Source organism: Pavona decussata, unplaced genomic scaffold (assembly GCF_977016875.1).
Source record: "Pavona decussata unplaced genomic scaffold, jaPavDecu1.1 SCAFFOLD_119, whole genome shotgun sequence".
NCBI classification, from domain to species: Eukaryota; Metazoa; Cnidaria; class Anthozoa; order Scleractinia; family Agariciidae; genus Pavona; species Pavona decussata.
The window spans coordinates 616,656-636,974 of NW_028145533.1; the positions used below are offsets into that span (position 1 = coordinate 616,656).

The 20,319-nt window shown below is 39.3% G+C and overlaps 1 protein-coding gene across 3 annotated transcripts; it reads left to right on the plus strand.

Moving 5' to 3' along the window:
- Nucleotides 1-4,376: 4,376 nt before the first annotated feature.
- On the plus strand, nucleotides 4,377-18,745 carry LOC146469756 (myosin-VIIa-like). Of its 3 annotated transcripts, XR_014867155.1 has the most exons (14): nucleotides 4,377-4,538; nucleotides 5,080-5,154; nucleotides 6,107-6,253; nucleotides 6,540-6,620; nucleotides 7,784-7,870; nucleotides 8,520-8,641; nucleotides 8,773-8,890; nucleotides 10,123-10,251; nucleotides 10,729-10,902; nucleotides 11,453-11,677; nucleotides 12,249-12,413; nucleotides 13,883-14,136; nucleotides 17,330-17,518; nucleotides 17,610-18,745. XR_014867155.1 is itself a non-coding variant. In XM_085122895.1 (13 exons), exons 2-13 carry the CDS (start codon nucleotides 5,137-5,139, stop codon nucleotides 17,463-17,465), a joined length of 1,656 nt encoding a protein of 551 aa, XP_084979021.1. In that variant the 5' UTR covers nucleotides 4,377-4,538; nucleotides 5,080-5,136; the 3' UTR covers nucleotides 17,466-18,745. The 3 variants fall into 3 exon arrangements, 2 of the variants coding, with proteins under 2 accessions (XP_084979021.1, XP_084979022.1); XM_085122895.1 differs by having other exon boundaries at nucleotides 17,330-18,745; XM_085122896.1 differs by having other exon boundaries at nucleotides 4,391-4,527; nucleotides 17,330-18,745.
- The last annotated feature ends 1,574 nt before the right edge of the window (nucleotides 18,746-20,319 follow it).

The following is a 20,319-nucleotide window of genomic DNA, read 5'->3' on the forward strand; positions in this document are numbered from 1 at the left end:
TGTTTGATACATCGAATGTTGAACAACGTTACTTTTAATTTTTCTTCACTAAAGTTCAACACAAATTTGAACCTCTATCAAGGAACAACGAGTACAATAGGCTGTTTTGGTCCCGTAGTTAAGTTATCAGGACTAAGGTTTGTTTCTCAAAACTCCCGAAAAGTTTTCTAGCCGAGACGTTTTTCTTGAAATCCTTTTTCTTTCCATATGTGGTAGTTAAGGTACCCCAGTCTTATGACTTGACTATGATATTCTTGGAATTCTGGCAGAAAAAAGGTATGTCCGGTTTTTGTTTTTGTTTTTTGGAAGCTATCTGATATATGATTTATCGTGATTCCTTTACTCGGTCGCCTTCCTGAAAAAAGAACACAATGGTTTGAGGAAGTTAACGCAAAGATAATTCTTAGAAGTATTTATCGTATTAATATCACTTCATTCGCTCCACTTGGCTCAGTGGAGGGAGCTAGACATTTCCATGAACGTTTATCGCTGAAATTAACAATCTGGTAAAAGTCCTTATTCAAATAATTTTATATGTCAGCAAACAAAACCAGCTGGTTTAAGCAGGTGGTGGCACCTTGTGAGATTTAAATTGACAAAACCATTTAAACCGTTTTTTAATGGCGTTAAAAGAGCAGGTTAAAAGTTAAGAAATCTCAAATCTCAAATCGCAGAACCGCTCGAAAGTTTGAACGTGAAAGGTAAAATTCACTCGTTTCACTGACTCACGTTACCCTGGATATAAAAGCGCTAACAAGGAATATCAAAACGAGTTCAGTACATCTTTTTTGTGCAATGACTCCCTTCTCTATTTTTCAAGTCGCACCAGTTAGATTAGCTACTTTAACCACAAGATTAAACTAATTAAACCTGCAAGAAAAGCATGAAGTTCATATTGTATTTAACGTAACAATTATCACCACTGGAAGTTAGACCTTGATAAAAATAGGTCTCATTTTAACTGTCATACTTTAGGATTCATTCAAAAGCACCACTGGAAATTACACCTTGATAAAATTAGGTCTCATTTAAACATTATTTTATACTTAAGGATTTATTCAAAAGATTTTCAGAATCTCGGACTGGAGTTGAAATAGGTTAACTGTGAGATGAAGCTGTATTGAACTGTGATTTTGTGTTTAGCAAATTAAAAATAATGACGGCCATTTGAAAACCACTTAATGAGAGATAGTGGATTCACCGTGCCTCTTACTGAACTAAATAGCAAAGAAGTGCTAAATATTTCGATTCACATGTTAACCAGCCACTCGAGTGAAACCTTATCAGTTATGTCAATTTGATCATATCAGTTATGTCAGTTGATGTAACTTACTTGATTCCAAAACAGGCAGTTGTGGGAAACTCACAACAAGTAAAAACAGATAAAACTTATCCAGTTTCGAAAATGCCATTGAAAATGGCCCCCTCATGCCTAAGCAAACCTCCGTCACAGAACTCTGATAGAAATCAGAAATGTGATAGCAATTTCTAAATACAAGCCTTTAGAGCGTAAATAGATCACACCATTTTAATTCCTCGTTATTATTTCAATCTCCGTTATTGGCTTATATCAGACAAAAGTCAACACTTTGAAACAGGTTGCGACAAAATTACATGTACTTAATTAAAAAAATGTTCCAAATTGATAGGCGATTTGGTAATTTCCTTGTATAAAGGGTTTTAAACCTTCATATTCAACCTCAATTGAATGAAAGGTAATACTTCTTGATCGTCAAGTCAGAACAGCCTCATTTCTTTGTGAAACTGTTATACTCATGTCGCTTGTTCCCGATGCTGTTATACTACTACTATAAGTTATTTAGCAAGTGGTACTAGCCGCAGTGACGACCAATACAAATTTCAAGGTTGACCGAAAATAGAACAGCACCTGGGTGTCAGGGGCTATTGTTATTATTTTCATAATGATACCAGCCTGCGAGCGACGAAGCCGTTCATCCAATCTTGGTGTATTTAGGGGACAGAGTTTTGAATTAATTGGAGCCAGGGAATTGCTCAAACAATTGTTTCTCTTAAGGTGCTTTCCATTTTATTTGTCAGAACTGGCTACCCAGACTAGTTATTCCGCAAAATATTGACGGCAGACTGATCTTAACGGCGGAGGTGACGAGCTTGATAGACTAAAAAACAAAGGCTAGAATAACTGAAATTTGTATTTGTAGTTATTCCGCAGACTAGCGACACCATTTTCAAAAACTGGCTCCGATGCTAGTCTTTCAAGTTTCTTCAAAATGGCGCAAACTATTTTCCAAAATGTACATTTTTGAAGAACCTTTAGAGCTAACTCTTCAAAATTTCTAGTTCCATTTTCAAACTTTTTGGCCGGGTTGGTCAGTTCTGACAAATGGAAGCACCCTTAGTCGAAGAAGTCCACAAACATACCACGGGCCTTTTTGAAGCTGGTTGTATGGGCAGTTACTGATTCCTTGGAAAGTGTCTTCCTAGAAACCTACAAATTGATAGCCCATCATGTAGTGTACTTTTATCAAAGGATTTCAATCTTCAAAAAGAAAAAGAAAATGAATTAAAGTAAATGGTTTTTGATCCGTCCCTCTAGTCAGAATAACCTTACTTCCGTCTCTCATTTTTTCTGTCATAGTTAAAAAATGGTCAAACAATGGTCAGAAGAAATGATTTCCTCGATCGCTCTGCCCAAGATAACTTTACTTAAATGTGGAATATTCTTTTGTATATGTGCAGTTGCTGATTCCGTGAAAAGTGTCCTTCTAGAAGCGTAGAAATTGTAGAATAGGAGGATCATACTATGCACAGCCCCTTTTATATTTGTAATTTGGCAGAACTAGGACATTTTGTTAAATGGGGGTCTGCGGGAAACGCTTCAACTGCACGTGCCGGCTTTGGCAAATCAGATACGTCCCCTCCTCTACATCAGTGGATTTCACACAGTCGATTTCATTGTTGTCTTAAGCTCTCGAGGAATTCAAACATACCGTTTGCCAACTAAGATTCACGGTCCTGATTCAGCCAAGAATTTTCTAATTACTACTGACAACAAGCGATGGAAATCAGAGTGCTTTGTTTTATGAATACATGAATTTCTATTAATTTACTTACTGTACTGCATTTCTAATTACAGGCAATTTCATTGCTATACTTCTTCGAATTGCTCTCGCGAGGCTAATAGCCGCTTCACACAACTGAGGCACCTAACGGTTAGAACTTTCTTTGGAAAAAATGTCATTTCAGATCGACTTCCGTATGGCCTTCGTGTAGACGTGTCCCTTATAGGAAGGCGTCTGTATGATGGCTAACATTCCTAACGTGATGAAATATTCTCTATTGTTTTTGAAGGTGTAAAGGTGCCATTAAGAAAGCAAAATAAGGCCAACTAATATTCTCAGAAAGCTATAAATAGCAACGTAGGGAGTCATAAAGTTCTGCTCCCTTATAGTCAGTCCACGCCACGCATGACCGGTATTCTCGAGAATTGAATAAAATGAACACTCGAATTCCTCTTTATAATGTCTGGCATTTGAATGGAATCTTGAACATTTCTCTGGAAATCGCTCCGATAAACACGTATTAACTGAAAAAAGAAATTCAAAATACTTGGGAAACAATTGTTATTTTTGAAATACTTAATACTGTAATGTAAAGAAAAATTCATTCCTTTGTACCGTCAATAAACAAGGGAAATTTCTGCTGGCCGGTAACCCTGAAATCTCGCTGGTGCTGTTCAAATCTGAAATGAAAATTTCAAAACTCCGTTCAAATTTCAAAAATTATGGCAACGCGTGATTTAGATTCACTGTGATAGTATCTGGGACAGAAAAAAATTCTCGTAAGGAATCTCCCAATTAATCGACTTATCAAACTGTATCAGCCTAGTATACAAACATCCCTTTCAAAGCCCTGAAAACGATCTTGAAAAACACGAAAAAAACTTTTTAAGTATTTTCTTAAATATTCTTGTTATATGCCTGAGCTTGAAACCTTCCACGACTCCCGATTTGCGCCGTAACAACTTGTGTTAGGGTATGTAGTGCAATGAAGGTCCGTAGAAATTCGTTAGCATCTGTTCAAGCCCTAATGCACCGAGGAGTTTTGATTCTTGCAAGTTTTCAAGAACTACCGGTACAGTTTCTGATCATTAAAAGGTTTCAGTCGAGTGTGTCCAGTGTCTTTCATTCCAGTGTGTACTAAGTTTTTTTTTTTGTTAGTTCCCTGGCTTCTATTTGGTGGCGTTGGCCGCTTTTTCGGTTTCTTCTTAAGTAGACAATTCAGTTGCAGAATTTATAAAAGGGTAATGTGTTTATCATTGAGACTAATGATATGATTTATTGTTAAATAATGCAAGGATTTTATGTTCTGCATGATCACTGAAGCAGAAGTAATTGTGGTCCTGTTTCGTGATCTTATTGAACAAAAACACAACAACGTTGATCTGTTTCGACACGTTCATGCTTTCGCTGCCAAGAAATACCTCTGATGCTCTCAACCTTGGTCCATCAATCTGTAGCTCTAGTGAAATCGTTGTCTTAGTGTAAGGTAAGACAGGGGTAAGTGTTTTTCTTCTCTCGTTTACTTTGTAGTCGGCCAAAAGTACGGAGTGTATGCAAATTCAAACCAGCAACTTTAAAATGACATTTGAATTCGAAGATACCGAAGTTTGTTGGTGAACCTTTACAGTTCCGTTGTCATAGTATCTGCCTTTGTAGACTTTGTAAAGAACCCAGAAAAAAATCATTGGTATTCTGTTCATTTTATGAGTGTCTTATATGCTGATCGCTTTAATGAATGTTTTAAGTTGCATTGCTTTTGCAATGTTACAAGCTCCTAGTTCAAAGGCTAAAGAGTTTGCTATGTGCCGCGTAGATGGTTACCTCAAACGGTACCTTAAGCCTGCGGATTCTAAATGAGTTTACCAGTAATTCCACCAAGAAACAAGTAGCATTTCATAGGGAGTACCCACTAGCTTATAATTTGGGTGGTCACACTTAAGGGTTTCATGCGTGAAACTCAAAACATTAGTGTGTCACATTCAGCAGGAAAAGGTTCGCTGTTTCAAGTGAAATTGTCTTATTACTGTTGCAACTTTAGATCGCAACTTTTAGTCTAACGAACCAGCAACGAAGACTCTTCAGACCAGGAGACACCATGGAACTTGAAACAAGGGTAAGACATCATCTGCGGATTTTGCTTAACATATTTCAGTGAAACCACATCATTGTTATGATTGACTGATTTCAACTCATACCAATCATGGAAGAAAAATTAAAACGGTTTGTAATTACTATTTTCAACAAGTACGAATCTCATTACATACAAACTGCAATTGCTGTACCTGGAGAAGATTTTCAAACTTCATGCAAGGCTTTTAATGGAATAAAATGTCGACAAAGGGATCAGGGGGAACTAGGTTCTAAAGCAACTATGGCGCTGTGCCATTGAGGCAGTATTGAAAACAATTATTTGGTTTTCTCAACTGAGTTTCGAACTTCACTTTCACAGAGAACGCAAGTTCTTGACTGAAATGTCAGCTTTATAATCTCTTTAAGGTTGCCAATTTATTATTTGTGGATTTAACAAGAGCGCTCGTTTAGCATACATGACAAATTTGTGACCACATCTTTGTTATGATTGACTGATTTCAACTTATACTAATAAAGGAAAAATTAGAACGATTTGTACACTTAGCTTAAACTGAGAAATATCGTATATAAGTAGTTAGTTTGATTATATAGTATTGACCTAAGTCATTATTAACGTTACGATCATTGTTGTTTCAAAACAAACAGCCACTGAACAGTCGAATTATGTCAACAATTTATAGCTCCCGGGTGTATATTCTTCGAGTCTCTTCTAAGCAACCATATCTCACTCATTTTGCAGCGATCAAGTTAAGGTATTAGGCGAAAAGTGGGGTAATAAAGTACTCGAAAACCGCAGCAGTATATAAATGTCATAAGGTCACCCGAGGGCCTTTTCCACGATCTAAGGGAAAACGAATACGAGAAAAACTACATAAAAGAAATACTGAAATTAACAAATATGCCCTTTAATATTTTTTCCGTATTGTTGTTTCCAGCAATTCTGAATGTTTCTTTGTTTTTTCATTTTTTTATAGCGGAGCATCGCAGAGCCCGATGACCTGTCCCAGTTTGATTTCCTCAGCTTTGCCCAAGATAATTTCCAAAATGGACAAGTCTTCAGATTTACGAGAGCCCCACTTTTAAAACCATTACTAAACAGTGAAAATAAAGAGGATCACATGGTGAGAATACCTACTATATATCTACTCGCTGGATAGAAAGTAAAAGTGCTTGTAGTTTTTGCCTTAATAGGCTTAAATGCGCTATAGTTTGGGGTGTTGAGAGTTATAAATATACACAGACATGGAACTGCTCAGCTTTTATTGAAGAAGAATTTAAAGCCCCCCATGTACATATCGCTTACCGAATGTACCTGTTTTAAACAACCACAACCATCTTCGTTTACAATTTTGTGTGATTAAAAACGAAGAATGATCTGACACTGTATTTTGTCTTGTTTTCATGTAGGCCTCCTGTGCAATTTCCGTCGCCATCTTACGATTTATGAGGGACATGCCGGAACCAAAGGTCAACGAGGACGAACTTGTGGTAAATATTAGTTACTGGTTTTGATCACAAGGACAAAAACGGCGGCGATAGCGATTTAAAATATGGACGTTGATGAAGATATAAATAACAACGATAACGAGCTTATGATGACTGGCAATCATGACGATGAAGACAGTGACTTTACGATGGTGACGGTGCTAATTATGATGGTGCTGATAATGATGGTGGTGGTGGTGGTGGTGATGGTGGTGGCCGTGGTGGCGATGGCGATGGCGATGGTGATGGTGATGGTGAAGGTGATGATGGTGATAGTGGTGATGGTGATGGTGGTGATGGTAATGCCGATGATGATGGTGGTGGTGATGGTGGTAGCCGTGGTGGTGATAGTGGTGATGATGGTGATGCTGATGGTGGTGGTGGTGGTGATTGTGGTGTTGATGGTGATGGTGATGGTGGTGGTGGTAGTGGTGGTGATGGTGGTGGAGGTGGGGATGGTGGTGGCGGTGGTGGTGGTAGTGGTGGTGATGGTGGTAGTGGTGGTGATGGTGATGCTGGTGGTAGTGGTGATGATGGTGGTGTTGATGGTGATGGTGATGGTGATGGTGGTGGTGGTGGAGGTGGGGATGTTGGTGGCGGTGGTGATGGTGATAGTGGTGGTGGTGGTGTTGATGGTGATGGTGGTGGTGGTGGTGTTGATGATGGTGATGGTGGTGGTGGTGGAGGCGGGGATGGTGGAGGCGGTGGTGATGGTGGTGGTGGTGGTGTTGATGGTGATGGTGATGGTGTTGGTGATGGTGATGGTGGTGGTGGTGGAGGTGGGGATGGTGGTGGTAGTGGTGGTAATGGAGGCTGTTGTGGTGGTTTTAACGATGGTGGTAGTGATGCTCATGGTTAAACCTCACCATCTAAAGTTACTTTGTAGCTCTTCAGAGTTCTTCAAAACTCGATGAGCATTTGAAACAAGTATTCACATTCAGTGAGCAATCATAATCAGACACGCTGTTCCGCAAATAATGATTGTGAAAAACTTCTTGTCGACCTCATCGAATGATGATGATGACCCATAGTGACCGTTTGAAATTTTGGCACGTACTACAGTAACCATGATACGGAATAGAAGCTTCATCGGCTTCTAAACATGTTTAATTTGTTAAATGCTGCTGCAGTTGAAACTTAACATGTTAACTTCTGTTGGTTTGTAGAATTCAGAGGAAAGAGAAATGAAGAAAGTGAACCGAAAGGCATATTCTTTTGGTTCCACGTTCAAAAGAAAAATTGCTTCCTTCAAGGTATGAAGTACAAAACATGCAATTTATATATAATATCTTGGAAATTCACTGGTGGGGGGAATTAATAAGGGAATCTGTTTCAAAATATGCTATATAACCAATAGATGCATGAAGTAGGGATAACAGAAGAGATTTGTAACCGCTTCTAGAGGCACATTCGAGAAAGCCATTGATTTATTCCTCATTCCTTCTGCTAGAATTTATTGTTACCGCGGTTTTCTTGTTGTTCGTTCTTTTGACAGGCTTTTGACCAACTATATAAGACATTGCAAACGGTGCAGGTCGCCCTCTCAGTAGCAGCATTAGTGACTTGTTTAATTGTATGATTGTTAATCATATTCATATTTTTATCTGAGAAAGCCATGATGGCAATTCAATTGCAGTTAAACAAGGTCGCAGTGCGTGACTGAATGGTCCAAAGTTTCTATTCTTTAATTTTACTGAGACAAATCGTTCCCTTCGATTTCAAACCTGATTGCAACTACAATGCATAACAAGTAAATTGTTACTAAGATCTCCAGTTCCTTGGGGTGTTTTGTGGAATTTTTGGGTATTTTTTGAATAGTGTTATAAAATTGACAAAATAACATTTCATTAATTATATTTTCATGCAGTATATTTTTACCACTTACCTGGTTGTCTGTTTTAGGCCAACAGGGGAATTTTAAGATCACACGACGTGCCGCCACTGACCACGATGAATCGTCCCACAACAAACATCGATAAAATAAAGTTTATTACCACCTTTGGAATCCGTAATCTACGTTTGAGGTGAGTATAGTTTTCTTTTTACTCATTTTTTTTTGTCTTGTGTTTGTCTTGAGCTTGCTTTCACTTTCGCCTCAATGGAAGGTGATCCGTGCCTTCTTTTTACTAATAGTTTACTAGCCGCTGCTTTTCAGAGATGAAATCTACTGCCAAATTTGCCGTCAGCTCACTGATAATGTTTCCAAAACGAGCTGCTCACGAGGATGGATCCTATTGGCTCTCTGCCTCAGTGTATTCTCGCCATCAGATGAAGTAAGTGTCACGAAAAATAATAGAAATAATCAAACTGACGCATTGCTTATAACAGCTATCCCAAATAATAAAGGATTTTCTGTGGCTTGAGTTCTCATCTCAGTAGACTTGAATGTATAATTCAAGCCCGGCCCGCAAAAACTGGTAAAAATCGCAGTAAATCTGCCCAAAATCTTCAGAATCTTGACAGTCAACAAGTAATACACTTTCTCTGAGAGACGAATTAATGGTCGAACAAAGATACATTTGATTCTAATCGCTAACTTCAGAATAATACTCAACGCGATACAAACTAGGACCATATAGTCACTTCGGCGTTTTGTACAGTGGCTTTAGGTCAAGTCGCACGTGAGCCACAGACAGCTCCCAATCTACCGTACCGAAAAAGATGGCCGATGTATATTTACCCATAATTTTTAGCGTAACGAAATCCGTTAACACGCTCATAAAAACGCAGAAAAAATTTAAAAACTACAAACCTAGCGTACACAATGTTATTAGTACAGTAACGAATTTCGCAAAAATATGGCTTTTTTGTGCCTATTGGTTGTGTTAGGTTCGCAAGGTATTATGGTAAAATGTGCATCCGCCATTTTTTTTTCCTTACGGCGGATTACTGTAACGTGAAGCAAACTAAGACTACCCCCTACCCCCTCCTCCCGTCCCTACTCCCCCTCTTCTACTAGCATAATCAATGTAGTTAGTCAGGAATCCATGGGCTTCCACTTTAGTACAAGGACGAATTTCTTCATGAAAAAGGACAATGGAGGCTGGAAGCCAACACGGCACTATCCAAAAACCAGCAATGTCTATGGTTTTCCTGAGTCTCAATCGGAAGCCTAGCAGCTGGAGCACCGAATGTGTTCCGTTGCCTTTCTACATTTTTTCCGACTACCTACAAAGGTACTATAAGGTCGTCGTGCGAAGCCCATAAGTACGCCTTTAGTTCAATATGCCTTAGCTCTTGCTTGATTGAAGGAAAGTTGGGCGTGATGTTTCTTACAACACGGCACGCGTTGACAATGTTCAACACTGCGCGAAAGAAGTTCAACATTGATGATGATGATGATGATGATGATGATGATGATGATGATGTGAGCCCAGGTACGACGCTAAGTTCTCTATCCAGCCAGTGACAAATTAGTTTCTACTGGAAGGCATCTCACCACTCCGCCGGACCTGATCTTAAACAACATGAACAATTGCACTGATTCCATTTATTTCCTCTGCAGCTGCTGAATTATCTCAGGAACTTTCTGAAGCGGGGTCCCAATGGCTTTGGTGAATACTGCTACAAGATTCTTCAGCGAACTCTTGAAGTGGATTGCAGGCGACAGCCCCCTTCAACTGTAGAACTGGAAGTAAGAGCGCAATTATGTCTGCTATTACAGATTCAGGTGGATCTGAAATTTCCACAAGAGCACAGAGAGAGGAGGGGGGGTGGTAGTAAGTCCGTTTAAAGCTCCATGATGAGGATTTATAGGGAGGCTGAATAAAAAGGAGTTAAACCTGAGGAAGTTTTCCGCCGAAAATGGAGATTAAGTCTGTGGAACGTGAAATCGTTAATATTTTCCTTTGGCACCATTTGTTATGCTGATCACTGAGCTTCTACTTTACACGTAACCCTAAAATGTGGGCCATTCAAATGAAAGCAAGGTGGTTCTAGCAGCTTTGAGTGTGTGAATAAAACGATACATGGTAGTTTTAGTCGTCTTAGGTTTGCGCCAAATCCTAACGTTTGACCTCTTTGAAGAATGCCTCTGAGTTTGTAGCTTTGTTCAGTGTTCTTTTCGTTAGTTTTTTAAATTTTTAACTTATCCTGTTTATTTAATTCACAGGCTGTCAAAAATCGATTATCTCCCGCCATACCAGTCACCTTCATGGACGGGTCTACAAATTCGTTTGAAGTCGACCCTGCCACAACTTGTGGAGAACTTTGTCAAATGATCAAAGAAAAGTTGGGATTGAAAAACGTCTTCGGATTTTCCATTTATGTTGCTTCCTTGGAACAGGTGAGCTCTAGTTCATGTTTTGAGGAATATTTTTCTATTTTTTTTTTGATCGAGTTTATTCCTATCTAAATCCTGATCCTATTTAAGACACAAACACGCAATCTTCTTCTTTCTTCACCACAATAAAGGACGCTTTGGATGTTGCTGATTTTAGCAGTAATGCAGAACGCGTCTCACATAGGAACCTTGTAAATGACCCGGCTTGGTGAATGTCTCCCAGTGGCTCAAAGGTTCATAGAGCATCCGACCCGCGTACGGTCATGGGTTCAATTCCCTTTAGCTTTGGAAAGTCAGAAATTTCGTTTGTGCTGCGCTGTTGACATGACGACATCACATTTTTCTTTTTTATTTCACAAAAAGAATACCCTGTTAGTTGAATAATGACCAACAGTCCAACAGAGTGCGAAATTCAATTTTACATTTACTTAAATCGTATTTGAAACGTTGCGTCCATCGGTGCTAGCGTCCCAAGGAGTCGATTCAAGAAAACTCAGGCATTATTAGTTTTCAAATAGAAGTGTGGCACCGATGCTGATCATTCTCCCAACAGGTGGCCAACTGGGGCTGTGGTCCTGAAAGCATCTTCGATGCTGTGTCTATAGCCGAGCAGTACGCATGCACCAAAAACATAGACGATTCTGACGCTTGGAACATGTACTTCCGCAAAGACTTGTTCGAGCCCGTGGTGGTTCCCGCCGGAGATAAGGTGGCCACAGATTTGATTTACCATCAAATTATTGGGGGGATTAGAAGTGGAGAATACTTCTGTCGTCAGGTCAGTAGATATTGGCTACGAGTTATTGCTAACATGGCGATCATTTACGATGCCTCATTCAACTGTTAAAAGCTGTAAGGTGTCAGCAGACTCACTCTCTGCAAAGAGGAACCAGAAGAATGATATCATTCGCGCGGTATTAGGCGAGATTTGCACTGAGAAGTCTACTGTAGTATCTATTAAAGTTTAGTAGTTAAAAGACTTTGAAGGACATGAAGGACTCAACTTAGAATCTTCCAAATACTTTGATAGATTAACCAACACCTTATGACAGCCAGAGCTGAATATTATACGAGTAACGCCATATTGAAACTCTTCCATAGTGATATTAAATCTCACATTGAAAATACTCCGGCAACTTTACCAAAAAACACAACTCGTTCATTCAAAGGCTGTTTCTCTTTACATGTAAAAGCTTACTTTCCAACCCCTTACTCGGCAATGAAACTCAAGAAGTGTGTACGTACAGCGAAGATTTCCCGTACTAGTTCCTTTGTAACACTAGCCGAGATTACAAGGACACATTGCCTCTGGTAAGAAACTATTAGTTTTTTCCTTCTCTCGTTTGTAGCAAGAAGATTTGGCTGGCGTCATTTCTAAACGATACTACATCGAGCATGGCCCCGAAATGGAGGAAGGAATCCTCCGTAAACTCATCAAGGAATCTGTACCTCCACCACTCGATAAAACAGCCGAGGACGAACTTTTTAACAAATCGACGGCGGCCTTCTATGTGGTAAGTTTCAGTGCTGAAAAAGCAGATGCTGTTCATTCCAACTTAGGGACCAGCTCTTTAAGGGACCATCTGTCTTCAGCGACTATAAAATCCTATTCTAACTGTTAGAATATGTACCAACTGAAGGACGGTGCCTACTAACACAGAAGTATTTTTGCATAGTTTATGACTATGTGGGAAAAGCAGATCTTAGTATGGGGTACTTGAATCAAGAAGACAATTTGGGGTAGCGGGGCATTTTTTTTTAGAAATAATTAAGCCATAATTATTCCAAAAAGAAGTAAAATACAAAGCAATGTATGGCGTTTTTTCTTTTTGTCCAAATCGAAGCTTTATAATCTCTGAAAAATGCATGGTTAACCCCAATTTCCTTTTTGGATACCAAAAGCACTTGCTAAGTTCTGATTTCTTCGCATAGTTTTTAACCCTGTAAAAATATCCTTTATTAGTAGGCACCACCCATAGGAAACCCGAGTATCTCAAAGATGCGCAGAGCGTTTGCGCAGTAACAAAAGTAAGCACCGTTTTTTTTACTAACCCGGCGGTTTAAAGGTTAATTACGGGGAATAATGTAACAGGGATTTTATTGTTTTTAAGGTACCTTTGCTTAAATATGAAATTGTTCTTGGAAAACTAAGAAGAAAATATCGAGAGAGTTTTCAAAAGACTAACAAATTATAGTCAGTTTTTAATGATTCTTCTATTTCATGCTTATATGGGAAGAGCAAAAAAGAGACTGGCCAATTTTATCATATCAAGTTGCGCCGCAGGATTCATTTCTTCCCTGACCATCCACAGTCGAGAAACGTAATTAATACTTCCTAGTTGTTTGAAATGGCAAAATAATTGTTACCAGAGCTGAACCAAAATCTAAAGCCTAAACAAGAAACGTAAACATTACCAGGGTCTATGTCAAAAATGTCAACAACGCAATGACCAATCAGAACTCAACGCAGAGATATTCCCTGTGCCAAACTCTGGGAAACGCATGCTAGACAAAAAGACTATAGAGAACCATAGATTTATTTCTATTTCCAATTGGTTGATAACACTTGCGCAGGTTTGCTCTCAGCCAAAAGTGAAGCAAAGTAGGAATAGTTACGCGAACTGCCTTTCATTGTCATTATAAACTATAATGGCTAAGATTCAACAACTTTTGTACGGCATTTTAGTCGTTTGTTTGTAAGAGTTTTAAGCTCCAGACAAAACGTTGTTAAATTATTAATTATTAAATAAAAGTTAATAATTTTTATTTTACTTTTGCAGGCCAACTCCACTCCGCAGTAATATAACCTCTTTATGGAATTTCCTTAATTCCAAATGAACTGATAACTCCACCATAATGAGCTACCATATATCACCATTTCAGAAATTGTTTTAATCATATCCTTGGAAAATAACTGTATCAATTACGTTTCTTAATTCTGATTTTCTTTTCCTCTCTTTGTTGTTCTTGCACTTCTGCCTAGAATGACCGCATTCAGGACAGAGCTGACAGCCACTACGTGAAGGAGGACATTGTCCTTTATGCAGGAGCCACCTGGTTCACCGAATTTTCCAGAACGTTCGACGGTTTTGTGTCGTCGGGACCGAAGCTTCCAAAGGTCGCCATCAACCTGGCAATCAATTCGCGTGGGATTTTGGTTTTCCAAAAGGAAAATGCTCAAGCACTCCCTCTGCTTGGTCTGGATTTTTCTCAAATGAAAAAAGTTGAGAGTATAAGGTTTGTATTTCAGAGATGCATGAATACCGAAACGGGTACAGTCAACTCTCGCCATTGCGGACACCTCGACCCCGATAATACTGACAGCAACTAAATCTTCGGCAGAAATAAATTACAGACGTTAAACTGAGATAAATTCCTGCTATTTCGGACTCTCGCTATTAATAGGGAGCTTAAGCAACGACGACGGCAACGGCAACGAAAACGTCACCCGAAAATATACCTTTTTTAATTTGTGCTACTTTGCGATTATTTCAACTCGCACAACTTTTACAAAAATGGCGAACTATCCCGGAACCAAATTGGTAGGAGTGGCGTACAAGTTAAGAAAGAAAATGAAAAATTCACCGTCGTGCATTCATGTTCTCCCGGCAAAACCTTAATTGTGGTCATTTCACGTTGTTGTTTTGCAGAGGACGGTAAAGAAATGCACCAAAATGTAAGACGCACGTGCAGAGCGATTGTTTTTGCTCATTAGACCTATTGTTTTGCGGCGTTGTCGTTGCCGTTGCCGTCGTCGTTGCTTATTAAGGGGGCATTCTGGTCTAAAACAAGGACGATTGTGACCAAAACTTTAAAAATTCATTAAAAATTCAATATTAAGCCAAAATGGCTGACATTTTCACCAAGGAGGTACCTGATCATACTTTCTTCAATATTGATCTTAAATTGCTGACTATGCATTTCTGAAGTTAATTATTAACCCTATAAAATAAAATATTATTGTTAGACTAAATACACTGCCCCCTTTTGTTTCCAATGAAAATGCAGTCAAAAAAACTTATGTTTGGCACATGAACTCTACATAAAAGGGGCTACAACTTAATGGGGCAAAATTTGGTTACGGCTAAAATTGTTGTCATGGCAACCAAATGCCCATTTAATTTACTTTTTTGCCTGTAAATATGCTTCTATTTTATATTGTCTAATTTTGTCCCATTAAGTTGTAGTAGTCGTCATGTCAAACACTTGAGCCAAGTTTGACTAACATACCTTAAATCTAAGTGACAAAAAAGTAGGGGGCAGGCCCGGCAGAAGGCAAAATGGCCATTTTTCGGAAACTGCCCTTAAACATTTGTAAAAGAGAAGAAACAATGAAAATGACTTCCAATCTCTCAATTACCTAATTTGCTTTGATATTTCACCATAATAGTATATCAAAAAGCAGTAATTGTCACCACGGAATGGTTTTTTATGTCTGTTCAATTCTTTTTTCCCTTTCTTGGTGGTCCTCTGTCCAGTCCAAGATCATTGAAGCCTCCCACCTCATATGTCACACCTAGTCACCTGGCCTAGACCAGGTGCCATCAAAGCCCACTGGTACTTCAGCTATTGCGTTCTCATTGTTATCTTACTCGCCCATCTCTATTAATGCAAGTTTTCTAGCTTCAGCTCTATTCTTGGCCAGTTTTTCTCGGATGACATCAGTGTGGGCTCACCTGAAGAGCATGTAGAGTGTGAATGAATCCTGTTTCAAAATTTCCTTAAACTATCCATGCCAACAAGGCGATAACCATTTGCTGACTCGAAAGCGTCATAGGAATACTCAACTGAAAGGCTTTCGGTCTCAGAAACTTGAATCTTTCGGGAAGATGCAGGCACATGCATGCAGCGGGTGGTGGAATTAGCTCGCCGACCACATCGTCTTCATCGACAAAAGCAACTCCTGTTGTTGACCGTTTCTCTCTATTCTGGCGTTTTAAATCATGGATTGAAGTGCCTCTGAAACCACTTTTTTGCTTTTTTGAAACATTTTCCATTAAAACAGCTTGTTTGCGTCCTTCTTTTGGCATTGTAATTCGAAAATATTATGGAGCAATGTGGAGTTTTGGCCGAGAAACAAATTGGCTTAGTAACCTAGCTTAGAAGCGAAAAGATGTACTTGTGGAACGGACTCTTATCACACCAGACTGTAGGAATGTGTTTTAACAAGTTATGACGCATTGATCGCAAAAATAACGCAAAAATTTGAAACCGTTGCCATGGAAACGGAAAAACAACAAAAAGCCAAGGCTAAGAAAACCTCGTTTTTACTGACACGCAAACTGGAAGTGGAAAGACTGACATCGAAACTTTAAACTAGACAGATTTGCTCAACTGAAGAGGCCATCAAAACATTTTCGAAAAAAATTAAGTTTTTTTATTTTTTTTGACCAGAATGGTCCCAAGGGGGTCCGCAGTAAAGGGAGTTGACTATAGTTTATATTGCATAAGAAGGCCGGGCTGGAGATTATAATCAAGCACTCTAATGAACTCATTGATGACATACTTTCAGGCCGCATACTTTTTAAAAGGACTGTAGGCCAAGGAATTTGCTGGTGTTTTATCAAAATCGATCGGCATTCTCAATAACCCTGGGAGGTAGCTCTCTGATAAATTCTTGAAGAAAGAGCATCTGACTCCTAATTGGTTTGGTTGTTATTTCACCGATGAAGGGACAGCAACCCGAAAGGAATGCGCTTCCTAAGGAAATATCAGCGCCCCCTCCCCACCCCCCTCCCCCCCCAAAAAAACTTTAATAAACAAAACAAAGTAAGGGAGCCCGTGTTTTGCGGCGACGAGTTTTGCACAACACCACGGTTGACCTTGAAAATGTTTGCCCACTTTTTCAAGTTGCGATCCTTTTTCTTCCTTACTATTCGTAGCCACCGGCCGACACTATTATAAAAAAATATATTGTCTTACTGCACTATTACAGTAACTTTAAACAAAACGGGACTACAGTCCGGCAACTCCTTTCATTGAGGACACCCTCGGGACCGCGAATTAGCGAGAGTCCATAATGAGGAATTTATTTCACTCAAGCGTCTTTTTTGCCAGGGATTTAGTTGCCGTCCGTTCTATCGGGGCGTCCGTTATAGGGAGGTGTCCGCAAGGCGAGAGTTGATTGTACTATTCAGTGGGTTTCCATTGAATTGGTGATAGAGTTTTCGCGCATTGGGGTTGGCTATTGAAACTTCGGACAGTATTTCGTATCTGAAGTTTGAGAAGTCAATCGTCTGAGTACACGACGATAAAAAGCCCTTCCATGCCGCCTTACATGTAAAACCTCCTCGAAGAAGCCAAGTGGGACCGCAGTTGTATAATGCCGCACGCATCCCGGATGTAGCCGAACTCATGCTGAATCCAGCATTCGGATCTCGCAGTCGATGGCTGAATAATTATTGATTATTTCCCTTGTTTTTCCCGATAGGAAAGGAATGTACCTGGATCCCGTCTTGGTGCTAACCACAAATCATTCCACCTACTCCTTCAGATGTGCTTATGCTGATGATATATGCGATCTTCTTAACAACTTGATTGAGCTTGATGGCAATGGGAATGCGTAGGAGAGTAAAGCGCATTTTTCAGCTGCTTCTGATGAGAATTTTTTCAAGGCTGTGTATATTGAAGGGGAGTTCTTATCCGTAGAAAATATAGATGTGACGGGATTTCAAGATATTGCTTCTTGGAGAGAATTGGGGTTATGGTAGTACACGGATCTTCCGATTCGGTACTGACCAAACACCAAAGTAGTTCGGATTTTTTGAATCAGTTGATAATTTTTTTCGATTAGTGGATCACTAAAATGTAGCGAATTACTTGATTTAAGAATATTTTCGAACAGATGTGACTTTGGTACGTTTTCACCAAGGGGCTCTTGGAATATTTTTAACTTTCATTCGTAAAGTGTTTAAAAAAAAACTTTGTTATCTGTAGGCTACAGATACTCAAACATGGAATCCAATTAGCATAACGAGGGGATTTTAAAGATAGCACCCTTAAGCGAAATGCATGATATATATAAAGTTTTTTAAAGGTCGTGGATTCGTATTTCTAGAAGAAAAAATATTCGACGGTCTACGCCAATTTAAATCTAGTACATGTGTTGAGTGAATTCAGTACCACTCAGTACGCTCAAGGCAACACTCGGTCGTGGAGCTCTGATTAAACTGAAAACTCAGTGCACTGTGGATAAGCTGATTATAGGTGCTGTATATTGTAATGTAATCAAATAAGTATCGGATGCCATTGTGTCATAAGCGATATGAGATTCCAAATACTTTACGCATTACTTGATCGTAGAAGAGAGGTATCTGGAGGTTAATATCCGCAATTTTGTTATTTGTGGTCGAGTTATAATCAAATGCAAGGAATCGAACACACTTGCCATATTTTCTTATAGTCATTGAAACACATGTAGACTTAGAGATATAGTGCGTCCTTTGTAACTGATTATTATTGAACTTGATTGCATTTTTTCTATTACTTAAAATGGTTTTATCAGTGCCACACGATTTCTGGCCACACGGGTTCTAAAAGTGGTGTAGTTTAACTAATCAAAGTATTGCTAGCAGGGATAACTAGAAATTGCCAGTGCGGAATACAAGTCCTTTTGGTAAAATAACTATTAGAAATGCCTAAGTTAGCACAGACATCTGTTAGGATAACCGCCATTTGTTTTTTTATAAACAAAGCGCTTAAAAAATTACTTGTTTGACAAGAACGAAATAAAAGACACATTTATGAATAAATAAAAATTATTGTAACTTGAGGGGCATTGAATAAACATATATGTAGTTCCCTGAAAGTTTTGTTCACAGTGCTGAATAAATTTGTCCTTATTTTATTTTGGACTTTGCAATTATTTTATTTTCGACTCTCTAGAGATGGAATGGCGTGGTTGATGAAAGGTACAAGTGAAGGGTAGTATTGAAGAGATTCTCGTTGAATAAAGAGCTGCAGAAAGAACAGTCGTATTGTAGAATACCTATGGTGTTCTCCATATAACAAGGCTATACAGGGAGGCTTCGTTGAAAAGGAATGTCTTTTTTGCTGAATCCTAGTATACTAAAGGGTAGTGAAATTTAAAATTTTAATGTATTTTATAGGGACTATGTCAGCAGGGACTCACACATGCGCAGTAGGGTCCGGATGAGACTGATTTGAATACAACTCGTCGCTGGATTTTTCCTATTTTGCCTCCACTGCTCAACCGGGCACACAAAGTGATAAGTATGGGCGCGTTGGCCAGCCAAGCCACCGTGCCATTTTTTTAGCTTTGATATACTCACAAACGTCGATAACAATAAAGGAAAACAAAGTGCACCAAAGCCGGACACGAAAACCCCTAAAAGCCAGCAGGTGGAAAATACGGGGAACTTGCAGCCCAGACCAAGGCAGTGGTGCCACCCTCGGGGTTTCAGGGTATCCTGTGTAATACATGGTATGCATGCTGATAAGTAACAGGATATGACTGATATGGCTAGCTACATATAAAAGTAAAAGCTGGCTTCAACATGACAATATTCAAAAATTAAACGAAAACAAAACCTTAGAACTAAACGCGGCAAGGCTGACCGTAGAATTTCTCACCCTACCAACGGCCACAAATTACAAACTACAATCCCATAACTCTCCCAGCGCCTAGCACCCATCCCAGCCCTCCGATCCGTGCCGGTAAAATATTAATTTATGCTATTTATCCTTCATTGCAATAGCTTTCAAAAATATCGCAACAAACAGCTTTTTTATTACCAAAGAACGTTTGTAAAAACAAATTCAGCCAACTTTCCGAAGACGAACGCGGTTCGAAAAGATGAAAGCAGCTTCCTGAACTGCTTTATGACGGTATTTAGTGAAGTATTTTATGGTGCTTCTCATCCACACGAACATGCGTCTGGGGCTACATAGTCCCAGTTTAGTTTTTCCGCAAACAGACTGTGATGAATTACTGGAGCAGTACATTTCTCGGTATTCAGGTGTATAGGAAATACTCTTTTACAGTGAAAAATATTTAACAAGCGCTACCCGGAGCAAATGCCGAAAAATGCACCAGGGCGCAGAAATGCACTTATATATTCAGGTGACATGATATTTCAGTTCTTTTGTTCATTGTTCGTAGTCACGCGATATGACGTGAACGGATGTCTGAATTTGGGCCTATCCGAAATCACTACCACGTGCATTTCATAGAACACTCGACTCGCGTTGGTTGTTTTACCTTTTGCTCTGCTACACCGTGCTGACGAGAGCCAACCAGCTCGAAACAGCTGTCCACGGTTGCCGCATTCTGTTGATTCTCGGTTTGGTCTCTATCATGTCGCTGTCGTGTTAGTTTTCTACGCAGTCCGATCAGCCTTGCAGAAATTTGAGTCACCCATTCAGGGCCTGAATGCACCTATTCGTCGGTCCGTTAACCCA

Excerpts from the sequence above, each read along its gene's own strand:
- LOC146469756 (XM_085122895.1), top strand. Across the intron at positions 8,891-10,122 it reads TATTCTCGCCATCAGATGAA|CTGCTGAATTATCTCAGGAA; the intron begins GTAAGTGTCACG and ends TTTCCTCTGCAG. Across the intron at positions 12,414-13,882 it reads CGACGGCGGCCTTCTATGTG|AATGACCGCATTCAGGACAG; the intron begins GTAAGTTTCAGT and ends ACTTCTGCCTAG.